The 25,030-nt window shown below is 54.8% G+C and overlaps 2 protein-coding genes across 3 annotated transcripts in view; both read left to right on the top strand.

The window, feature by feature from the left end:
• Positions 1 to 760: 760 nt before the first annotated feature.
• Positions 761 to 11,018, top strand: GLO1 (glyoxalase I). Its single transcript, XM_072139751.1, has 6 exons — positions 761 to 918; positions 6,737 to 6,819; positions 7,223 to 7,363; positions 8,586 to 8,650; positions 8,795 to 8,884; positions 10,776 to 11,018. The coding sequence occupies exons 1-6, from the start codon at positions 838 to 840 to the stop codon at positions 10,862 to 10,864; spliced, it is 549 nt and encodes a 182-aa protein (XP_071995852.1). The 5' UTR covers positions 761 to 837; the 3' UTR covers positions 10,865 to 11,018.
• Positions 11,019 to 13,928: 2,910 nt separating this feature from the next.
• Positions 13,929 to 25,030, top strand: part of BTBD9 (BTB domain containing 9) — a 96,842-nt gene continuing 85,740 nt past the window's right edge. Inside the window, exons 1-3 of one of the 2 annotated variants that reach the window (XM_072139749.1) lie at positions 13,929 to 14,046; positions 19,758 to 19,962; positions 20,170 to 20,533. In XM_072139749.1, the coding sequence (XP_071995850.1) occupies positions 19,778 to 19,962; positions 20,170 to 20,533 (549 nt within the window). In that variant the 5' untranslated portion in view covers positions 13,929 to 14,046; positions 19,758 to 19,777. The remainder of the gene's footprint in view (positions 14,047 to 19,757; positions 19,963 to 20,169; positions 20,534 to 25,030) is intronic. The other variant, XM_072139750.1, reaches the window with a different exon arrangement.

Raw genomic sequence — 25,030 nt, 5'->3', positions numbered from 1 at the left:
CTGCTGCTACATAACACCTTACTGTCACACAACCCTTACACCTCTGTCCCTTCCCTCGTTCCTCACCACCATAAAAAATAAGTAAAGATCAGTTAAAAATCCCACTGTCATCATTGTAGATTTTTGGTGAAAGGTTACGGGCAGTTTGCAGGTGTCCGGTTTCCATGGATTTAAGTCCTGAAGCCTAAAAACGTACGGAGAACGGAACGGAACGCATGACATGAATGTTACATTGATGGAAATGGGATTTTTACCGGATATGTTAGACCTTAGTGTGCACAGGTGTGTAAGCAGCCGGAGAGCGGCTCAGCGCACGCGCACAAACGTCTCTTCATAAGGGGCAGATTAACTTTCCCATGGGCCCCGGACTATTCACACGACTAGGGCCCCGGACCCAGCGTCCAAACCAACCTTGTGCCCCGAGGCCTAATCTCCTCCGCCTGACGACACCACAGCAGAGCCCCGGGAGGGAGGGCAGAGAGCGGGAGGCCCCGGGAGGGAGGGCAGAGAGCGGGAGTCCCGGGGGATGTGGGGGGGTCAGCCGGGAGCCGAGAATATTGGGGGAGATATATACAGGACAATCCAGGTGTATATGCTGAGCCGGGGGCGGGGACACCTCCAGCAGGACACGCCCCTCAGTCTGCTTCCCGCCACACTCCGCCTGACCTCTGGCCCCGCCCTGTCACATGACCGGACTGTGCAGCCACAGGTGAGATGGGGGCGGGCTCTGATCCGGGCATGGTGACACTAGCCCCGCCCTTGCGCTCTCCGATTGGCTGCAGGTGGGAGGTGCACGGGTAGTGACGTCACCGGGCTGTGCTCCTGTCACAGAGTGTCATGGCGGAGGCGCAGGAGCTGCACGGGCTCAGCGATGAGGCGGCCTATACGGCCTGCAGCGACCCGGAGCCCGACACCAAGGTACCGGAGCCCCCAGAGCGGCGGTACTACTCCAGTCACCTCCAGACCGGCGGCCGTACTACTCCAGTCACCTCTAGAGCGGCGGCCGTACTACTCCAGTCACCTCTAGAGCGGCGGCCGTACTACTCCAGTCACCTCTAGAGCGGCGGCCGTACTACTCCAGTCACCTCCAGAGCGGCGGCACTACTCCAGTCACCTCCAGAGCGGCGCCTCCTCCTCCAGTCACCTCCAGAGCGGCTCCTCCTCCCCCTCCTCCTGTCACCTCCAGAGCGGCGCCTCCTCCTCCAGTCACCTCCAGAGCGGCGACCGTACTACTCCAGTCACCTCCAGAGCGGCTCCTCCTCCAGTCACCTCCAGAGCGGCGCCTCCTCCTCCTGTCACCTCCAGAGCGGCTCCTCCTCCTCCTCCTCCTGTCACCTCCAGAGCGGCTCCTCCTCCTCCAGTCACCTCCAGAGCGGCTCCTCCTCCTCCAGTCACCTCCAGAGCGGCGCCCCCCTCCTCCTCCTCCTGTCACCTCCAGAGCGGCTCCTCCTCCTCCTGTCACCTCCAGAGCGGCTCCTCCTCCTCCTCCAGTCACCTCCAGAGCGGCTCCTCCTCCTCCAGTCACCTCCAGAGCGGCGCCCCCCTCCTCCTCCTCCTGTCACCTCCAGAGCGGCGCCCCCCTCCTCCTGTCACCTCCAGAGCGGCTCCTCCTCCTCCTGTCACCTCCAGAGCGGCTCCTCCTCCTCCTGTCACCTCCAGAGCGGCTCCTCCTCCTCCTGTCACCTCCAGAGCGGCTCCTCCTCCTCCTCCTGTCACCTCCAGAGCGGCTCCTCCTCCTCCTGTCACCTCCAGAGCGGCTCCTCCTCCTCCTCCTGTCACCTCCAGAGCGGCTCCTCCTCCTCCTCCTGTCACCTCCAGAGTGGCTCCTCCTCCTCCTCCTGTCACCTCCAGAGCGGCTCCTCCTGTCACCTCCTCCTGTCACCTCCAGAGCGGCTCCTCCTGTCACCTCCTCCTGTCACCTCCAGAGCGGCTCCTCCTGTCACCTCCTCCTGTCACCTCCAGAGCGGCTCCTCCTGTCACCTCCAGAGCGGCTCCTCCTCCTCCTGTCACCTCCAGAGCGGCTCCTCCTCCTCCTGTCACCTCCAGAGCGGCTCCTCCTCCTCCTCCTGTCACCTCCAGAGCGGCTCCTCCTCCTCCTCCTGTCACCTCCAGAGCGGCTCCTCCTCCTCCTCCTGTCACCTCCAGAGCGGCTCCTCCTCCTCCTCCTGTCACCTCCAGAGCGGCTCCTCCTCCTCCTCCTGTCACCTCCAGAGCGGCTCCTCCTCCTCCTCCTGTCACCTCCAGAGCGGTTCCTCCTCCTCCTCCTGTCACCTCCAGAGCGGCTCCTCCTCCTCCTCCTGTCACCTCCAGAGCGGCTCCTCCTCCTCCTCCTGTCACCTCCAGAGCGGCTCCTCCTCCTCCTCCAGTCACCTCCAGAGCGGCTCCTCCTCCAGTCACCTCCAGAGCGGCTCCTCCTCCTCCTCCAGTCACCTCCAGAGCGGCTCCTCCTCCTCCTGTCACCTCCAGAGCGGCTCCTCCTCCTCCTCCTGTCACCTCCAGAGCGGCTCCTCCTCCTCCTCCTGTCACCTCCAGAGCGGCTCCTCCTCCTCCTCCTCCTGTCACCTCCAGAGCGGCTCCTCCTCCTCCTCCTCCTGTCACCTCCAGAGCGGCTCCTCCTCCTCCTCCTGTCACCTCCAGAGCGGCTCCTCCTCCTCTTCCTGTCACCTCCAGAGCGGCTCCTCCTCCTCTTCCTGTCACCTCCAGAGCGGCTCCTCCTCCTCCTCCTGTCACCTCCAGAGCGGCTCCTCCTCCTCCTCCTGTCACCTCCAGAGCGGCTCCTCCTCCTCCTCCTGTCACCTCCAGAGCGGCTCCTCCTCCTCCTCCTGTCACCTCCAGAGCGGCTCTCCTCCTCCTCCTGTCACCTCCAGAGCGGCTCCTCCTCCTCCTCCTGTCACCTCCAGAGCGGCTCCTCCTCCTCCTCCTGTCACCTCCAGAGCGGCTCCTCCTGTCACCTCCTCCTGTCACCTCCAGAGCGGCTCCTCCTCCTCCTGTCACCTCCAGAGCGGCTCCTCCTGTCACCTCCTCCTGTCACCTCCAGAGCGGCTCCTCCTCCTCCTGTCACCTCCAGAGCGGCTCCTCCTGTCACCTCCTCCTGTCACCTCCAGAGCGGCTCCTCCTGTCACCTCCTCCTGTCACCTCCAGAGCGGCTCCTCCTGTCACCTCCAGAGCGGCTCCTCCTGTCACCTCCAGAGCGGCTCCTCCTGTCACCTCCAGAGCGGCTCCTCCTGTCACCTCCAGAGCGGCTCCTCCTGTCACCTCCTCCTGTCACCTCCAGAGCGGCTCCTCCTGTCACCTCCAGAGCGGCTCCTCCTCCTCCTGTCACCTCCTCCTGTCACCTCCAGAGCGGCTCCTCCTCCTCCTCCTGTCACCTCCAGAGCGGCTCCTCCTCCTCCTCCTGTCACCTCCAGAGCGGCTCCTCCTCCTCCTCCTGTCACCTCCAGAGCGGCTCCTCCTGTCTCCTCCTCCTGTCACCTCCAGAGCGGCTCCTCCTGTCACCTCCAGAGCGGCTCCTCCTGTCACCTCCAGAGCGGCTCCTCCTGTCACCTCCAGAGCGGCTCCTCCTGTCACCTCCAGAGCGGCTCCTCCTGTCACCTCCTCCTGTCACCTCCAGAGCGGCTCCTCCTGTCACCTCCAGAGCGGCTCCTCCTCCTCCTGTCACCTCCTCCTGTCACCTCCAGAGCGGCTCCTCCTCCTCCTCCTGTCACCTCCAGAGCGGCTCCTCCTCCTGTCACCTCCAGAGCGGCTCCTCCTGTCTCCTCCTCCTGTCACCTCCAGAGCGGCTCCTCCTGTCTCCTCCTCCTGTCACCTCCAGAGCGGCTCCTCCTGTCACCTCCTCCTGTCACCTCCAGAGCGGCTCCTCCTGTCACCTCCTCCTGTCACCTCCAGAGCGGCTCCTCCTGTCACCTCCTCCTGTCACCTCCAGAGCGGCTCCTCCTGTCACCTCCTCCTGTCACCTCCAGAGCGGCTCCTCCTGTCACCTCCTCCTGTCACCTCCAGAGCGGCTCCTCCTGTCACCTCCAGAGCGGCTCCTCCTGTCACCTCCAGAGCGGCTCCTCCTGTCACCTCCTCCTGTCACCTCCAGAGCGGCTCCTCCTGTCACCTCCAGAGCGGCTCCTCCTCCTCCTGTCACCTCCTCCTGTCACCTCCAGAGCGGCTCCTCCTCCTCCTGTCACCTCCTCCTGTCACCTCCAGAGCGGCTCCTCCTCCTCCTGTCACCTCCTCCTGTCACCTCCAGAGCGGCTCCTCCTCCTCCTGTCACCTCCAGAGCGGCTCCTCCTCCTCCTGTCACCTCCAGAGCGGCTCCTCCTCCTCCTGTCACCTCCAGAGCGGCTCCTCCTCCTCCTGTCACCTCCAGAGCGGCTCCTCCTCCTCCTGTCACCTCCAGAGCGGCTCCTCCTCCTCCTGTCACCTCCTCCTGTCACCTCCAGAGCGGCTCCTCCTCCACCTCCTCCTGTCACCTCCAGAGCGGTTCCTCCTCCTCCTGTCACCTCCAGAGCGGCGCCTCCTCCTCCGGTCACCTCCTCCTGTCACCTCCAGAGCGGCACCCCCCCCCCCTCCTCCTCCTTTTGTCACCTCCAGAGCGGCTCCTCCTCCTCCTCCTGTCACCTCCTCCTGTCACCTCCAGAGCGGCTCCTCCTCCTCCTCCTGTCACCTCCTCCTGTCACCTCCAGAGCGGCTCCTCCTCCTCCTCCAGTCACCTCCAGAGCGGCTCCTCCTCCTCCTGTCACCTCCTCCAGTCACCTCCAGAGCGGCGCCCCCCTCCTCCTCCTCCTCCTCCTCCTGTCACCTCCAGAGCGGCTCCTCCTCCTGTCACCTCCTCCTGTCACCTCCAGAGCGGCTCCTCCTCCTCCTGTCACCTCCTCCTGTCACCTCCAGACCGGCGCCCCCCTCCTCCCCCTCCTCCAGTCACCTCCAGAGCGGCTCCCCCTCCTCCTGTTACCTCCAGAGCGGCTCCTCCTCCCCCTCCTCCAGTCACCTCCAGAGCGGCTCCTCCTCCCCCTCCTCCAGTCACCTCCAGAGCGGCTCCTCCTCCCCCTCCTCCTGTCACCTCCAGAGCGGCTCCTCCTCCTCCTCCTGTCACCTCCAGAGCGGCTCCTCCTCCTCCTCCTGTCACCTCCAGAGCGGCTCCTCCTCCTGTCACCTCCAGAGCGGCTCCTCCTCCTGTCACCTCCAGAGCGGCTCCTCCTCCTGTCACCTCCAGAGCGGCTCCTCCTCCTCCTGTCACCTCCAGAGCGGCTCCTCCTCCTCCTCCTGTCACCTCCAGAGCGGCTCCTCCTCCTCCTGTCACCTCCAGAGCGGCTCCTCCTCCTGTCACCTCCAGAGCGGCTCCTCCTCCTCCTGTCACCTCCAGAGCGGCTCCTCCTCCTCCTGTCACCTCCAGAGCGGCTCCTCCTCCTCCTGTCACCTCCAGAGCGGCTCCTCCTCCTCCTGTCACCTCCAGAGCGGCTCCTCCTCCTCCTGTCACCTCCAGAGCGGCTCCTCCTCCTCCTGTCACCTCCAGAGCGGCTCCTCCTCCTCCTGTCACCTCCAGAGCGGCTCCTCCTCCTCCTGTCACCTCCAGAGCGGCTCCTCCTCCTCCAGTCACCTCCAGAGCGGCTCCTCCTCCTCCAGTCACCTCCAGAGCGGCTCCTCCTCCTCCAGTCACCTCCAGAGCGGCTCCTCCTCCTCCAGTCACCTCCAGAGCGGCTCCTCCTCCTCCAGTCACCTCCAGAGCGGCTCCTCCTCCTCCAGTCACCTCCAGAGCGGCTCCTCCTCCTCCTCCTCCAGTCACCTCCAGAGCGGCGCCTCCTCCTCCTCCTCCAGTCACCTCCAGAGCGGCGCCTCCTCCTCCAGTCACCTCCAGAGCGGCGCCTCCTCCTCCAGTCACCTCCAGAGCGGCGCCTCCTCCTCCTCCTCCAGTCACCTCCAGAGCGGCGCCTCCTCCTCCTCCTCCAGTCACCTCCAGAGCGGCGCCTCCTCCTCCAGTCACCTCCAGAGCGGCGCCTCCTCCTCCAGTCACCTCCAGAGCGGCGCCTCCTCCTCCAGTCACCTCCAGAGCGGCGCCTCCTCCTCCTCCTCCAGTCACCTCCAGAGCGGCGCCTCCTCCTCCTCCTCCAGTCACCTCCAGAGCGGCGCCTCCTCCTCCTCCTCCAGTCACCTCCAGAGCGGCGCCTCCTCCTCCTCCTCCAGTCACCTCCAGAGCGGCGCCTCCTCCTCCTCCTCCAGTCACCTCCAGAGCGGCGCCTCCTCCTCCTCCTCCAGTCACCTCCAGAGCGGCGCCTCCTCCTCCTCCTCCAGTCACCTCCAGAGCGGCGCCTCCTCCTCCTCCTCCAGTCACCTCCAGAGCGGCGCCTCCTCCTCCTCCTCCAGTCACCTCCAGAGCGGCGCCTCCTCCTCCTCCTCCAGTCACCTCCAGAGCGGCGCCTCCTCCTCCTCCTCCAGTCACCTCCAGAGCGGCGCCTCCTCCTCCTCCTCCAGTCACCTCCAGAGCGGCGCCTCCTCCTCCTCCTCCTGTCACCTCCAGAGCGGCGCCTCCTCCTCCTCCTCCTGTCACCTCCTCCTGTCACCTCCAGAGCGGCTCCTCCTCCTCCTCCTCCTCCTCCTCCAGTCACCTCCAGAGCGGCGGCCCCCGTGCTCCCCCTGTGCTCCGGCGGTGACCCTCCTCCCTTTTACTTCTTGCATCTCTCGGCCTGTGTTGGTCCGTGGTGTTGCTGTGTCACAGCAGATGTTTTGTCACATTGTGCTTTCCCCTCTCCAGGATTTCATGTTCCAGCAGACGATGCTCCGGATCAAGGATCCCCAGAAGTCTCTGCCCTTCTACACCAAATGCCTGGGCATGACGTAAGTGCCCCTCCCACCGTGACACAGGCCCCGCCCTGATACCTACCTCATGATCTCTGCTGTCAGTGACCGGATCTTATGTTATTAAAGCGATTATTAGGAGCGGGCTGGGGGATATTTATACTGTGTACTCCGTGCGCCGGATTATATACAGGGAGTGACCGGACACATCGCCGGACGGAAGCTCCCGGGGCACGGATCAGACGGAGCGCGGTGCTGGAGGAGGTAAGTGCCCCAGCCCAGCCCTACATTATTAGTAAAGCCGGGATAACCCTGCAATCAGTGACTAGTGAGACGCTGCGGGGCTTGTACACGGGGGGGGGGGGTGTCACATACTTTCTGATCCCCGCTCCAGCTGTGCAGGCGCCATTCCGCAGACTTCTCACCTCCTCCTCCTCCTCAGGCTCCTCCAGAAGATGGACTTCCCCTCCATGAAGTTCTCCTTGTACTTTATGGGCTACGAGGACAAGAAGGACATCCCCGAGGACCGGAAGGAGCGCACGGCCTGGACCTTCTCCCGCAAAGCAACACTGGAGCTGACACAGTAAGAGCTGCGTCCCCTGTGCTTTACACTGCCGCTCTGCCCATGCGTCCCCCCCCCCCGCTTTACACTGCCGCTCTGCCCGTGCGTCCCCCCCCCTCCTGTGCTTTACACTGCCGCTCTGCCCGTGCGTCCCCCCGCGCTTTACACTGCCGCTCTGCCCGTGCGTCCCCCCGCGCTTTACACTGCCGCTCTGCCCGTGCGTCCCCCCCCCCTGTGCTTTACACTGCCGCTCTGCCCATGCGTCCCCCCCCCCGCGCTTTACACTGCCGCTCTGCCCGTGCGTCCCCCCCCCTGTGCTTTACACTGCCGCTCTGCCCGTGCGTCCCCCCGCGCTTTACACTGCCGCTCTGCCCGTGCGTCCCCCCGCGCTTTACACTGCCGCTCTGCCCGTGCGTCCCCCCCCCCCTGTGCTTTACACTGCCGCTCTGCCCGTGCGTCCCCCCCCTGTGCTTTACACTGCCGCTCTGCCCGTGCGTCCCCCCGCGCTTTACACTGCCGCTCTGCCCGTGCGTCCCCCGGCGCTTTACACTGCCGCTCTGCCCGTGCGTCCCCCCCCCCCCTGTGCTTTACACTGCCGCTCTGCCCGTGCGTCCCCCCCCCCCTGTGCTTTACACTGCCGCTCTGCCCGTGCGTCCCCCCCCTGTGCTTTACACTGCCGCTCTGCCCGTGCGTCCCCCCGCGCTTTACACTGCCGCTCTGCCCGTGCGTCCCCCGGCGCTTTACACTGCCGCTCTGCCCGTGCGTCCCCCCGCGCTTTACACTGCCGCTCTGCCCGTGCGTCCCCCCGCGCTTTACACTGCCGCTCTGCCCGTGCGTCCCCCCCGCGTTTTACACTGCCGCTCTGCTCGTGCGTCCCCCCGCGCTGTACGCTGCCGCTCTGCCCGTGCGTCCCCCCCGCGCTGTACGCTGCCGCTCTGCCCGTGCGTCCCCCCCGCGCTGTACGCTGCCGCTCTGCCCGTGCGTCCCCCCCGCGCTGTACGCTGCCGCTCTGCCCGTGCGTCCCCCCCGCGCTGTACGCTGCCGCTCTGCCCGTGCGTCCCCCCCGCGCTGTACGCTGCCGCTCTGCCCATGCGTCCCCCCGTGTTGTACGCTGCCGCCCCCCTTTCTGGAAGTAATTTCTATATTGATCACATGGCGGTAGTGGGGGGCATCAGCAGCGCCACCTCCCTTCACACTTGGTGACCTCTGACCTCGGGTGATACCATGTGTTTATTTCCTGTAGTAACTGGGGGACGGAGAATGACGAGAAGCCTTATCACAACGGGAACTCAGATCCTCGAGGATTTGGTAAGTTCCCACTGACACATTGTAACGAAGGACCTGAGACCTGTGTCCTAGTGAAGGCTGCTGTCCCCTGTTATCGGCAGCATCTGCACTGTAACTGACAGCCCTTTAACCCCCTTACTGACCTCTGACCCCTCGTCTCCCCAGGTCACATCGGTATTGCGGTGCCAGACGTCTACGCGGCTTGTAAAAGGTTTGAGGAGCTCGGAGTGACCTTTGTGAAGAAACCAGACGATGGTAAATGACCAAAAACTTACGTCACAGCCAGACCTGCGTTTTATCATGCCTGTTCTCCGGTCACAGCCAGAGCTGCGTTTATAATGCCTGTTCTCCGGTCACAGCCAGAGCTGCGTTTATAATGCCTGTTCTCCGGTCACAGCCAGAGCTGCGTTTTATCATGCCTGTTCTCCGGTCACAGCCAGAGCTGCGTTTATAATGCCTGTTCTCCGGTCACAGCCAGAGCTGCGTTTTATCATGCCTGTTCTCCGGTCACAGCCAGAGCTGCGTTTATAATGCCTGTTCTCCGGTCACAGCCAGAGCTGCGTTTTATCATGCCTGTTCTCCGGTCACAGCCAGAGCTGCGTTTTATCATGCCTGTTCTCCGGTCACAGCCAGAGCTGCGTTTTATCATGCCTGTTCTCCGGTCACAGCCAGAGCTGCGTTTTATCATGCCTGTTCTCCGGTCACAGCCAGAGCTGCGTTTTATCATGCCTGTTCTCCGGTCACAGCCAGAGCTGCGTTTTATCATGCCTGTTCTCCGGTCACAGCCAGAGCTGCGTTTTATCATGCCTGTTCTCCGGTCACAGCCAGAGCTGCGTTTTATCATGCCTGTTCTCCGGTCACAGCCAGAGCTGCGTTTTATCATGCCTGTTCTCCGGTCACAGCCAGAGCTGCGTTTTATCATGCCTGTTCTCCGGTCACAGCCAGAGCTGCGTTTTATCATGCCTGTTCTCCGGTCACAGCCAGAGCTGCGTTTTATCATGCCTGTTCTCCGGTCACAGCCAGAGCTGCGTTTTATCATGCCTGTTCTCCGGTCACAGCCAGAGCTGCGTTTTATCATGCCTGTTCTCCGGTCACAGCCAGAGCTGCGTTTTATCATGCCTGTTCTCCGGTCACAGCCAGAGCTGCGTTTTATCATGCCTGTTCTCCGGTCACAGCCAGAGCTGCGTTTTATCATGCCTGTTCTCCGGTCACAGCCAGAGCTGCGTTTTATCATGCCTGTTCTCCGGTCACAGCCAGAGCTGCGTTTTATCATGCCTGTTCTCCGGTCACAGCCAGAGCTGCGTTTTATCATGCCTGTTCTCCGGTCACAGCCAGAGCTGCGTTTTATCATGCCTGTTCTCCGGTCACAGCCAGAGCTGCGTTTTATCATGCCTGTTCTCCGGTCACAGCCAGAGCTGCGTTTTATCATGCCTGTTCTCCGGTCACAGCCAGAGCTGCGTTTTATCATGCCTGTTCTCCGGTCACAGCCAGAGCTGCGTTTTATCATGCCTGTTCTCCGGTCACAGCCAGAGCTGCGTTTTATCATGCCTGTTCTCCGGTCACAGCCAGAGCTGCGTTTTATCATGCCTGTTCTCCGGTCACAGCCAGAGCTGCGTTTTATCATGCCTGTTCTCCGGTCACAGCCAGAGCTGCGTTTTATCATGCCTGTTCTCCGGTCACAGCCAGAGCTGCGTTTTATCATGCCTGTTCTCCGGTCACAGCCAGAGCTGCGTTTTATCATGCCTGTTCTCCGGTCACAGCCAGAGCTGCGTTTTATCATGCCTGTTCTCCGGTCACAGCCAGAGCTGCGTTTTATCATGCCTGTTCTCCGGTCACAGCCAGAGCTGCGTTTTATCATGCCTGTTCTCCGGTCACAGCCAGAGCTGCGTTTTATCATGCCTGTTCTCCGGTCACAGCCAGAGCTGCGTTTTATCATGCCTGTTCTCCGGTCACAGCCAGAGCTGCGTTTTATCATGCCTGTTCTCCGGTCACAGCCAGAGCTGCGTTTTATCATGCCTGTTCTCCGTTTGCTGTGCTAAGTAGCAGAATCATATTTTTGCAGCTATGGGAGCGATTAGTAGTGTTGGTGCAGCTTTGGCTGTGATTGGAGGAGGTGTAGGAACTGACTTGTGGTTTTCTCTTCCAGGGAAGATGAAAGGTTTGGCGTTTGTTCAGGATCCTGATGGTTACTGGATTGAGATTCTCAGCCCCAATAACATGGTGCCCATGGTGTGAGGACATTACACTGACGCCTGGTCATGTGACCTCCCCTCATCCAATGACTGCAGCGCTGGAGCCGCCCGTATATCATCAGTATTACCCTAGAATAAGTGCCTTACCAGGAGCAGCGCCCCCTCCCACCCACCAATAAACTGGAGATAAACAGCCAGAGCCGTCTGCTTCATGTATACAGAACGCCGTCTACATCGCCCTCCAGGGCTACTGCAAGCTAGGAACTCTGCAACCCTGTATGTCCAGTTCTGGGAGGGAGGCTTCTATCTCACCCCAAGTGCTTTATATCCTATATACATGACACAAGTGCAGGCAGGGAGGACACAATAAACCACATCTGCTGCAGGATTACTGCACCGGAGACCACAGAGAACAACATGTCATAGGAAGCTTCTATCTCACCCTAAGTGCTTTGTATCCTATGTGTATGACACAATAAAATCACATCTGCTGCAGGATTACTGCACCGGAGATCAGAGAGAACAAGGTCCCATCACTGGATCCTCCCAGACATAATGGGGCACATTTACTTACCCGTCCCGTTGCGTCTGCCTATCCCGAATGTCAGACGAGGATTCAGAGCTGCTGTGATTCACTTACAGCGTGTCGCTTCCCCGTTCAGGTCCCTGGAGTTCACCTTCTTCTTCCTGGTGCATGTAAGTGCATTGTGCGTGTATAATGCGCTGTGCGGGGAGTCACTAAGATCCTGCGCCCGATATCCTGCATGTGTCGCTTCCCCGCTCAGGTCCCTGGAGTTCACCTTCTTCTTCCTGGTGCATGTAAGTGCATTGTCCGTGTATAATGTGCTGTGCGGGGAGTCACTAAGATCCTGCGCCCGATATCCTGCATGTGTCGCTTCCCCGCTCAGGTCCCTGGAGTTCACCTTCTTCTTCCTGGTGCATGTAAGTGCATTGTCCGTGTATAATGCGCTGTGCGGGGAGTCACTAAGATCCTGCGCCCGATATCCTGCATGTGTCGCTTCCCCCCTCAGGTCCCCGGAGTTCACCTTCTTCTTCCTGGTGCATGTAAGTGCATTGTCCGTGTATAATGCGCTGTGCGGGGAGTCACTAAGATCCTGCGTCCGATATCCTGCATGTGTCGCTTCCCCGCTCAGGTCCCCGGAGTTCACCTTCTTCTTCCTGGTGCATGTAAGTGCATTGTCCGTGTATAATGTGCTGTGCGGGGAGTCACTAAGATCCTGTCCCCGATATCCTGCATGTGTCACTTCCCCGCTCAGGTCCCCAGAGTTCACCTTCTTCTTCCTGGTGCATGTAAGTGCATTGTCCGTGTATAATGCGCTGTGCGGGGAGTCACTAAGATTGTGTGTCCGATATCCTGCATGTGTCGCTTCCCCGCTCAGGTCCCCGGAGTTCACCTTCTTCTTCCTGGTGCATGTAAGTGCATTGTCCGTGTATAATGCGCTGTGCGGGGAGTCACTAAGATCCTGCGCCCGATATCCTGCATGTGTCGCTTCCCCGCTCAGGTCCCTGGAGTTCACCTTCTTCTTCTTGGTGCATGTAAGTGCATTGTCCGTGTATAATGCGCTGTGCGAGGAGTCACTAAGATCCTGCCCCCGATATCCTGCATGTGTGGCTTCCCCGCTCAGGTCCCTGGAGTTCACCTTTCTCTTCCTGGTGCATGTAAGTGCATTGTCCATGTATAATGCGCTGTGCGAGGAGTCACTAAGATCCTGCCCCCGATATCCTGCATGTGTCGCTTCCCCGCTCAGGTCCCCGGAGTTCACCTTCTTCTTCCTGGTGCATGTAAGTGCATTGTCTGTGTATAATGCGCTGTGCGGGGAGTCACTAAGATCCTGCCCCCGATATCCTGCATGTGTCGCTTCCCCGCTCAGGTCCCCGGAGTTCACCTTCTTCTTCCTGGTGCATGTAAGTGCATTGTCCGTGTATAATGTGCTGTGCGGGGAGTCACTAAAATCCTGCACCCGATATCCTGCATGTGTCGCTTCCCAGCTCAGGTCCCCGGAGTTCACCTTCTTCTTCCTGGTGCATGTAAGTGCATTGTCCGTGTATAATGCGCTGTGCAGGGAGTCACTAAGATCCTGCGCCTGATATCCTGCATGTGTCACTTCCCCGCTCAGGTCCCCGGAGTTCACCTTCTTCTTCCTGGTGTATGTGAGTGCTGATCTTGCGACACAATTTAAATATTAAATCCCATGGTTTGTCTGAATTGGGTTGTCCGACACCCCTCTCCCCCAAATTATGTCGCATGCAAGGCGGTGCGCCAAAAACCCAGGTAAAATTTGGTTCGGACCCATGGTAAATGTGCCCCATTGTGTCCTCTCCATTGCTGAACATGTGATGTACGGGGTCTCCAGGTGATAAGAACAGGGGTGTACACGAAAGTATCAACATAAAACCTGATGATAATGAGAGAAGAGCAATGATTGGAGCCCAGAGAGATCACACCGACATGTCCTGCGGGTCCCAGCAGTCACTAGGGAGAGCACAGGACCTGCAGCCCCCGGGCCCACAGGACCTGCAGCCCCCGGGCCCACAGGACCTGCAGCCCCCGGGCCCACAGGACCTGCAGCCCCCGGGCCCACAGGACCTGCAGCCCCCGGGCCCACAGGACCTGCAGCCCCCTCTGCTGGGATCTCTTGTGGGTTTCATGGTTGTTCTCCGGATGTTGTGTATTGGGTTTGGGTCAGGACTCGGGGCAGTGGTCTCTGTGCCCGCTGGGTGTCACTGAGGGGGCGATACATCTTCCCTGGAGCCCGTGTCCCGGATATTTTACCCCCGCGCCCCTTATATTACAGGGGATCATAGCTAACCACACCCCTTTGTCACATTGGAGGAGGGAGTGTGACACGCAGGGTGCTGGGTCTCCCTGTGAGGACTGCGGCTCAGAGGGGAAGGATGTGCGACTCTGATTCGGGTCACATGACATGCTTGTGAGGTCACGTGATACGGGGCGGCGGGTGTCACGTGACGGCTAGGGCGGGCAGTTTCATGACGTCCACGACGCCTCAGGAATGAGAATGACAATCCAGTAAACATAAGCGGTGACGTCAGACATTAGAAGCCCCGCCCCCTTCCAATGAGAGGGTGGGACGTGCCAGCAGTAAATATGGCTGCCAGGCGCTTGAACGTCATGACGTCATGTCCTGTTGCAACGTGCTGTGGGCGGAGCCCGGGGAAGCTGAGGAGAAGCTGTCAGGGAGGCCGGTGAGTGAGAGTCACATATGTGATGTTTATATATGTGTCATGTGTCCTCCATAGCGGCCCCGCCCCCGCCCGGAGTGTGATATATATACACCCCCCCCCTGTGTGTGATATATATACTGCCCCCCCCTGTGTGTGATATATATACTGCCCCCCCCTGTGTGTGATATATATACTGCCCCCCCTGTGTGTGATATATATACTGCCCCCCCCTGTGTGTGATATATATACTGCCCCCGCCCGGAGTGTAATATATATACACCCCCCCTGTGTGTGATATATATACTGCCCCCCCCCTGTGTGTGATATATATACTGCCCCCCCCCCTGTGTGTGATATATATACTGCCCCCCCCTGTGTGTGATATATATACTGCCCCCCCCTGTGTGTGATATATACACTGCCCCCCCCCTGTGTGTGATATATATACTGCCCCCCCCTGTGTGTGATATATATACTGCCCCCCCTGTGTGTGATATATATATACTGCCCCCCCCTGTGTGTGATATATACACTGCCCCCCCCCTGTGTGTGATATATATACTGCCCCCCCTGTGTGTGATATATATACTGCCCCCCCCTGTGTGTGATATATATATACTGCCCCCCCCTGTGTGTGATATATATACTGCCCCCCCTGTGTGTGATATATATATACTGCCCCCCCCTGTGTGTGATATATATACTGCCCCCCCCCTGTGTGTGATATATGTATACTGCCCCCCCTGTGTGTGATATATATACTGCCCCCCCTGTGTGTGATATATATACTGCCCCCCCCCTGTGTGTGATATATATACTGCCCCCCCCCTGTGTGTGATATATATACTGCCCCCCCTGTGTGTGATATATATACTGCCCCCCCCTGTGTGTGATATATATATACTGCCCCCCCCTGTGTGTGATATATATACACTGCCCCCCCCTGTGTGTGATCTATATACTGCCCCCCCCTGTGTGTGATATATATACTGCCCCCCCTGTGTGTGATATATATACTGCCCCCCCCTGTGTGTGATATATATACTGCCCCCCCTGTGTGTGATATATATACTGCCCCCCCCTGTGTGTGATATATATACTGCCCCCCCCTGTGTGTGATATATATACACTGCCCCCCCCTGTGTTTGATATATATACTGCCCCCCCTGTGTGTGATATATATATACTGCCCCCCCTGTGTGTGATATATATATACTGCCCCCCCCTGTGTGTGATATATATACTGCCCCCCCCTGTGTGTGATATATATATACTGCCCCCCCTGTGTGTGATATATATACTGCCCCCCCTGTGTGTGATATATATACTGCCCCCCCCTGTGTGTGATATATATACTGCCCCCCCTGTGTGTGATATATATACTGCCCCCCCCTGTGTGTGATATATATACTGCCCCCCCCCGTGTGTGATATATATACTGCCCCCCCTGTGTGTGATATATATACTGCCCCCCCTGTGTGTGATATATATACTGCCCCCCCTGTGTGTGATATATATACTGCCCCCCCCTGTGTGTGATATATATACTGCCCCCCCCTGTGTGTGATATATATACTGCCCCCCCTGTGTGTGATATATATACTGCCCCCCCTGTGTGTGATATATATACTGCCCCCCCTGTGTGTGATATATATATACTGCCCCCCCCTGTGTGTGATATATATATACTGCCCCCCCCTGTGTGTGATATATATACTGCCCCCCCCTGTGTGTGATATATATACTGCCCCCCCCTGTGTGTGATATATATACTGCCCCCCCCTGTGTGTGATATATATACTGCCCCCCCCTGTGTGTGATATATATACTGCCCCCCCCTGTGTGTGATATATATACTGCCCCCCCCCTGTGTGTGATATATATACTGCCCCCCCCTGCGTGTGGTATATATACTGCCCCCCCCCTGCGTGTGATATATATACTGCCCCCCCCTGCGTGTGATATATATACTGCCCCCCCCTGCGTGTGATATATATACTGCCCCCCCTGTGTGTGATATATATACTGCCCCCCCTGTGTGTGATATATATACTGCCCCCCCTGTGTGTGATATATATACTGCCCCCCCTGTGTGTGATATATATACTGCCCCCCCTGTGTGTGATATATATACTGCCCCCCCTGTGTGTGATATATATACTGCCCCCCCCTGTGTGTGATATATATACTGCCCCCCCCTGTGTGTGATATATATACTGCCCCCCCCTGTGTGTGATATATATACTGCCCCCCCCTGTGTGTGATATATATACTGCCCCCCCTGTGTGTGATATATATATACTGCCCCCCCTGTGTGTGATATATATACTGCCCCCCCTGTGTGTGATATATATATACTGCCCCCCCCCTGTGTGTGATATATATATACTGCCCCCCCCTGTGTGTGATATATATACTGCCCCCCCTGTGTGTGATATATATACTGCCCCCCCCTGTGTGTGATATATATACTGCCCCCCCCCTGTGTGTGATATATATACTGCCCCCCCCTGTGTGTTATATATATACTGCCCCCCCTGTGTGTGATATATATATACTGCCCCCCCCTGTGTGTGATATATATATACTGCCCCCCCCTGTGTGTGATATATATATACTGCCCCCCTGTGTGTGATATATATACTGCCCCCCCTGTGTGTGATATATATACTGCCCCCCCTGTGTGTGATATATATACTGCCCCCCCTGTGTGTGATATATATACTGCCCCCCCCTGTGTGTGATATATATACTGCCCCCCCCTGCGTGTGATATATATACTGCCCCCCCTGTGTGTGATATATATACTGCCCCCCCTGTGTGTGATATATATACTGCCCCCCCTGTGTGTGATATATATACTGCCCCCCCTGTGTGTGATATATATACTGCCCCCCCTGTGTGTGATATATATACTGCCCCCCCTGTGTGTGATATATATACTGCCCCCCCTGTGTGTGATATATATACTGCCCCCCCTGTGTGTGATATATATACTGCCCCCCCTGTGTGTGATATATATACTGCCCCCCCTGTGTGTGATATATATACTGCCCCCCCTGTGTGTGATATATATACTGCCCCCACTCCCTGTGTGTGATATATATACTGCCCCCCCCTGTGTGTGATATATATACTGCCCCCCCCTGTGTGTGATATATATATACTGCCCCCCCTGTGTGTGATATATATACTGCCCCCCCTGTGTGTGATATATATACTGCCCCCCCCTGTGTGTGATATATATATACTGCCCCCCCCTGTGTGTGATATATATACTGCCCCCCCCCTGTGTGTGATATATATACTGCCCCCCCCTGTGTGTGATATATATATATACTGCCCCCCCTGTGTGTGATATATATATACTGCCCCCCCTGTGTGTGATATATATATACTGCCCCCCCTGTGTGTGATATATATACTGCCCCCCCCTGTGTGTGATATATATACTGCCCCCCCCTGTGTGTGATATATATACTGCCCCCCCCTGTGTGTGATATATATACTGCCCCCCCCTGTGTGTGATATATATACTGCCCCCCCCCTGTGTGTGATATATATACTGCCCCCCCCTGTGTGTGATATATATACTGCCCCCCCCTGTGTGTGATATATATACTGCCCCCCCCTGTGTGTGATATATATACTGCCCCCCCCTGTGTGTGATATATATACTGCCCCCCCCTGTGTGTGATATATATACTGCCCCCCCCTGTGTGTGATATATATACTGCCCCCCCCCTGTGTGTGATATATATACTGCCCCCCCCTGTGTGTGATATATATACTGCCCCCCCTGTGTGTGATATATATATATATATACTGCCCCCCCCTGTGTGTGTGATATATATACTGCCCCCCCCTGTGTGTGATATATATACTGCCCCCCTGTGTGTGATATATATACTGCCCCCCTGTGTGTGATATATATACTGCCCCCCCCTGTGTGTGATATATATACTGCCCCCCTGTGTGTGATATATATACTGCCCCCCCTGTGTGTGATATATATACTGCCCCCCCTGTGTGTGATATATATACTGCCCCCCCTGTGTGTGATATATATACTGCCCCCCCTGTGTGTGATATATATATACTGCCCCCCCTGTGTGTGATATATATACTGCCCCCCCCTGTGTGTGATATATATACTGCCCCCTGTGTGTGATATATATACTGCCCCCCCTGTGTGTGATATATATACTGCCCCCCCTGTGTGTGATATATATACTGCCCCCCCTGTGTGTGATATATATACTGCCCCCCCCTGTGTGTTATATATATACTGCCCCCCCTGTGTGTGATATATATATACTGCCCCCCCCTGTGTGTGATATATATATACTGCCCCCCCCTGTGTGTGATATATATACTGCCCCCCCCCTGTGTGTGATATATATACTGCCCCCCCCTGTGTGTGATATATATACTGCCCCCCCCTGTGTGTGATATATATACTGCCCCCCCTGTGTGTGATATATATACTGCCCCCCCTGTGTGTGATATATATATACTGCCCCCCTGTGTGTGATATATATACTGCCCCCTGTGTGTGATATATATACTGCCCCCCCTGTGTGTGATATATACTGCCCCCCTGTGTGTGATATATATACTGCCCCCCCCTGTGTGTGATATATATATACTGCCCCCCCTGTGTGTGATATATATATACTGCCCCCCCTGTGTGTGATATATATATATATACTGCCCCCCCTGTGTGTGATATATATATACTGCCCCCCCTGTGTGTGATATATATATACTGCCCCCCCTGTGTGTGATATATATATACTGCCCCCCTGTGTGTGATATATATATACTGCCCCCCCCTGTGTGTGATATATATACTGCCCCCCCCTGTGTGTGATATATATACTGCCCCCCCCCTGTGTGTGATATATATACTGCCCCCCCCCTGTGTGTGATATATATACTGCCCCCCCTGTGTGTGATATATATACTGCCCCCCCTGTGTGTGATATATATACTGCCCCCCCTGTGTGTGATATATATATACTGCCCCCCCTGTGTGTGATATATATACTGCCCCCCTGTGTGTGATATATATACTGCCCCCCCCTGTGTGTGATATATATATACTGCCCCCCCCTGTGTGTGATATATATATACTGCCCCCCCTGTGTGTGATATATATACTGCCCCCCCCTGTGTGTGATATATATACTGCCCCCCCTGTGTGTGATATATATATATATACTGCCCCCCCCTGTGTGTGATATATATATATATATATATATATATATATATATATATACTGCCCCCCCCTGTGTGTGATAGATATACTGCCCCCCCCTGTGTGTGATAGATATACTGCCCCCCCCTGTGTGTGATAGATATACTGCCCCCCCTGTGTGTGATAGATATACTGCCCCCCCCTGTGTGTGATATATATACTGCCCCCCCTGTGTGTGATATATATACTGCCCCCCCTGTGTGTGATATATATACTGCCCCCCCCTGTGTGTGATATATATACTGCCCCCCCCTGTGTGTGATATATATACTGCCCCCCCCTGTGTGTGATATATATACTGCCCCCCCCCTGTGTGTGATATATATATACTGCCCCCCCTGTGTGTGATATGTTAACCATGCCCCCTCCCTCCCCCGGTGCTGCCCCCTCCCTCCTCCCCCTCCTGTATATATTACCCCCGGTGATGCCCCCTCCCTGTGCAGTGTCGCCCCTCACGTCTCCTCCTCCCCAGGTCCCTGGTTGTGGGTCAGGATGAGTAACAGCCACCCCCTGCGCCCGTACACGGCCATCGGAGAGATAGATCATGTGCACATCCTGTCGGAGCACGTGGGGGCCCTGATCCACGGCGAGGAGTACAGCGACGTCACCTTCATCGTGGACAAGAGGAGGTTCCCGGCGCACAGGGTGATCCTCGCCGCCCGCTGCCAGTACTTCAGGTCTGACTTACCTCACATACTGTAAGATCTCCGCTTCCTGTCAGCCAATGGAAGCCTTGTGCACCTGCCAGTGATACATTGTAACAAACCCTCATCCCAGATCTTTATACTTTCTTTAGAGCCAGAAAGTCTGTATTCACTGACAGGCAGCAGAGATGTGGATACATCAATGTTTTACCTAGAGACTTGTGTGTGTCCCTCCCGCAGGGCGCTGCTATACGGGGGGATGAGGGAGTCTCGTCCGGAGGCGGAGATCACCCTGCAGGACACCAGCCCCGAGGCCTTCTCCATGCTGATGAAGTACATGTACACGGGCCGCGCCAGCCTGCGGGACGAGCGCGAGGAGGTGCTGCTCGACTTCCTCAGCCTGGCCCATAAGTACGGCTTCCCCGAGCTGGAGGACTCCACGTCCGAGTATCTGTGCACCATCCTGAAGATCCAGAACGTGTGCATGATCTACGACGTGTCCAGCCTCTACTCCCTGACCAAGCTCAGCTCCACCTGCTGCACCTTCATGGACCGAAACGCCCAGGACGTCCTCTCCAGCGACGGCTTCCTGACCCTCTCCAAGGTACAGCGTTCTAGATGCGTCATCACACATGACTGCATAGGGTTCTAGGTTGTACATCACACATGACTGCATAGGGTTCTAGGTTGTACATCACACATGACTGCATAGGGTTCTAGGCTATACATCACATGACTGCATAGGGTTCTAGGCTATACATCACATGACTGCATAGGGTTCTAGGTTATACATCACATGACTGCATAGGGTTCTAGGTTGTACATCACACACGACTGCATAGGGTTCTAGGCTATACATCACACACGACTGCATAGGGTTCCAGGCTATACATCACACGACTGCATAGGGTTCTAGGCTATACATCACACGACTGCATAGGGTTCTAGGCTATACATCACACGACTGCATAGGGTTCTAGGTTATACATCACACATGACTGCATAGGGTTCTAGGTTATACATCACACACGACTGCATAGGGTTCTAGGCTATACATCACACACGACTGCATAGGGTTCTAGGTTATACATCACATGACTGCATAGGGTTCTAGGTTATACATCACACGACTGCATAGGGTTCCAGGCTATACATCACACGACTGCATAGGGTTCTAGGTTATACATCACACACGACTGCATAGGGTTCTAGGTTATACATCACACATGACTGCATAGGGTTCTAGGTTATACATCACACATGACTGCATAGGGTTCTAGGTTATACATCACACATGACTGCATAGGGTTCTAGGTTATACATCACACATGACTGCATAGGGTTCCAGGTTATACATCACACATGACTGCATAGGGTTCTAAGTTATACATCACACACGACTGCATAGGGTTCTAAGTTATACATCACACACGACTGCATAGGGTTCTAGGTTATACATCACACGACTGCATAGGGTTCTAGGTTATACATCACACGACTGCATAGGGTTCTAGGTTATACATCACATGACTGCATAGGGTTCTAGGTTATACATCACACACGACTGCATAGGGTTCTAGGTTATACATCACACACGACTGCATAGGGTTCTAGGTTGTACATCACACACGACTGCATAGGGTTCTAGGTTGTACATCACACACGACTGCATAGGGTTCTAGGTTATACATCACACACGACTGCATAGGGTTCTAGGCTGTACATCACACATGACTGCATTGGCTTCTAGGTCATTGCCTATATCTATTCATGGGTGCAGTAAAATGTGATGAGAAAACCAGAAACCTTTACATGACATTGTGTGTCCAAAGTTCCTAATTATTCATTAATATCATATTACAGGATATATATATATATATATATATATATATATATGTGTGTACAGGATTCTGGACTATTCTAGACACATCACAGTGCATGGTTCTAGATTATACATCTTCAGGGTTCTGGATTATTAATTACGCGTCACATGACAATGTTCTTGAATGTGTCTATGGTTATTCATTTCATGTCCTATTACACGGTTCTAGATTTTTCAGTGCCCATCATGGTATTTGGTTTTAGATTGTGTCCGTGTTTCGTATTACTCTGAACACATCACAGGGTTCTAGACTGGGTCTTGGGTTATTTATTGCACATCACGGTGCAGGGTTCTAGACTGGGTCTTGGGTTATTTATTGCACATCACGGTGCAGGGTTCTAGACTGTGTCTTGGGTTATTTATTGCACATCACGTTGCAGGGTTCTAGATTATGTGTCTTGGGTTATTTATTGCACATCACGGTGCAGGGTTCTAAATTATTTGTCTTGGGTTATTTATTGCACATCACGGTGCAGGGTTCTAGATTATGTGTCTTGGGTTATTTATTGCACATCACGGTGCAGGGTTCTAGATTATGTGTCTTGGGTTATTTATTGCACATCACGTTGCAGGGTTCTAGACTGTGTCTTGGGTTATTTATTGCACATCACGTTGCAGGGTTCTAGATTATGTGTCTTGGGTTATTTATTGCACATCACTGTGCAGGGTTCTAGATTATGTGTCTTGGGTTATTTATTGCACATCACGGTGCAGGGTTCTAGATTATGTGTCTTGGGTTATTTATTGCACATCACGGTGCAGGGTTCTAGATTATGTGTCTTGGGTTATTTATTGCACATCACGTTGCAGGGTTCTAGATTATGTGTCTTGGGTTATTTATTGCACATCACGGTGGAGGGTTCTAGATTATGTGTCTTGGGTTATTTATTGCACATCACGTTGCAGGGTTCTAGATTATTTGTCTTGGGTTATTTATTGCACATCACGTTGCAGGGTTCTAGATTATGTGTCTTGGGTTTTTTATTGCACATCACGGTGCAGGGTTCTAGACTGTGTCTTGGGTTATTTATTGCACATCACGGTGCAGGGTTCTAGACTGTGTCTTGGGTTATTTATTGCACATCACGTTGCAGGGTTCTAGATTATGTGTCTTGGGTTATTTATTGCACATCACGGTGCAGGGTTCTAGACTGTGTCTTGGTTAGAAAAGAAATAACCCAAGACACATAATCTAGAACCCAAGACACATAATCTAGAACCCTCCACCGTGATGTGCAATAAATAACCCAAGACACAGTCTAGAACCCTGCACCGTGATGTGCAATAAATAACCCAAGACCCAGTCTAGAACCCTGCACCGTGATGTGCAATAAATAACCCAAGACACATAATCTAGAACCCTGCAACGGGATGTGCAATAAATAACCCAAGACACACAATCTAGAACCCTGCAACGTGATGTGCAATAAATAACCCAAGACACAGTCTAGAACCCTGCACCGTGATGTGCAATAAATAACCCAAGACACATAATCTAGAACCCTGCAACGTGATGTGCAATAAATAACCCAAGACACAGTCTAGAACCCTGCACCGTGATGTGCAATAAATAACCCAAGACACATAATCTAGAACCCTGCAACGTGATGTGCAATAAATAACCCAAGACACAGTCTAGAACCCTCCACCGTGATGTGCAATAAATAACCCAAGACACATAATCTAGAACCCTGCAACGTGATGTGCAATAAATAACCCAAGACACATAATCTAGAACCCTGCACCGTGATGTGCAATAAATAACCCAAGACACAGTCTAGAACCCTGCACCGTGATGTGCAATAAATAACCCAAGACACATAATCTAGAACCCTGCAACGTGATGTGCAATAAATAACCCAAGACACATAATCTAGAACCCTGCACCGTGATGTGCAATAAATAACCCAAGACACATAATCTAGAACCCTGCACCGTGATGTGCAATAAATAACCCAAGACACATAATCTAGAACCCTGCACCGTGATGTGCAATAAATAACCCAAGACACAGTCTAGAACCCTGCACCGTGATGTGCAATAAATAACCCAAGACACATAATCTAGAACCCTCCACCGTGATGTGCAATAAATAACCCAAGACACAATCTAGAACCCTGCAACGTGATGTGCAATAAATAACCCAAGACACATAATCTAGAACCCTGCAACGTGATGTGCAATAAATAACCCAAGACACATAATCTAGAACCCTGCACCGTGATGTGCAATAAATAACCCAAGACACACTCTAGAACCCTGCACCGTGATGTGCAATAAATAACCAATGTCTTGGGTTATTTATTGCACATCACGTTGCAGGGTTCTAGATTATGTGTCTTGGGTTATTTATTGCACATCACGGTGCAGGGTTCTAGACTGTGTCTTGGGTTATTTATTGCACATCACGTTGCAGGGTTCTAGATTATGTGTCTTGGGTTATTTATTGCACATCACGGTGCAGGGTTCTAGACTGTGTCTTGGGTTATTTATTGCACATCACGGTGCAGGGTTCTAGATTATGTGTCTTGGGTTATTTATTGCACATCACGGTGGAGGGTTCTAGATTATGTGTCTTGGGTTATTTATTGCACATCACGGTGCAGGGTTCTAGACTGTGTCTTGGGTTATTTATTGCACATCACGGTGCAGGGTTCTAGATTATGTGTCTTGGGTTATTTATTGCACATCACGGTGCAGGGTTCTAGATTATGTGTCTTGGGTTATTTATTGCACATCACGGTGCAGGGTTCTAGATTATGTGTCTTGGGTTATTTATTGCACATCACGGTGGAGGGTTCTAGATTATGTGTCTTGGGTTATTTATTGCACATCACGTTGCAGGGTTCTAGATTGTGTGTCTTGGGTTATTTATTGCACATCACGGTGCAGGGTTCTAGACTGTGTCTTGGGTTATTTATTGGACATCACGGTGCAGGGTTCTAGACTGTGTCTTGGGTTATTTATTGCACATCACGGTGCAGGGTTCTAGACTGTGTCTTGGGTTATTTATTGCACATCACGTTGCAGGGTTCTAGATTATGTGTCTTGGGTTATTTATTGCACATCACGGTGCAGGGTTCTAGATTATGTGTCTTGGGTTATTTATTGCACATCACGGTGCAGGGTTCTAGATTATGTGTCTTGGGTTATTTATTGCACATCACGGTGCAGGGTTCTAGATTATGTGTCTTGGGTTATTTATTGCACATCACGGTG

The sequence above is a fragment of the Engystomops pustulosus genome, chromosome 3 (genome assembly GCF_040894005.1).
Source record: "Engystomops pustulosus chromosome 3, aEngPut4.maternal, whole genome shotgun sequence".
Classification (NCBI taxonomy): domain Eukaryota; kingdom Metazoa; phylum Chordata; class Amphibia; order Anura; family Leptodactylidae; genus Engystomops; species Engystomops pustulosus.
Note: the sequence above shows the minus strand (reverse complement) of the source record. Positions and strands in the feature narration are given on the sequence as shown.

Excerpts from the sequence above, each read along its gene's own strand:
- GLO1 (XM_072139751.1), top strand. The coding sequence starts at position 838 with ATGGCGGAGGCGCAGGAGCTGCACGGGCTCAGCGATGAGGCGGCCTAT. Across the intron at positions 6,820-7,222 it reads ACCAAATGCCTGGGCATGAC|GCTCCTCCAGAAGATGGACT; the intron begins GTAAGTGCCCCT and ends CCTCCTCCTCAG. Across the intron at positions 8,885-10,775 it reads TGTGAAGAAACCAGACGATG|GGAAGATGAAAGGTTTGGCG; the intron begins GTAAATGACCAA and ends TTTCTCTTCCAG.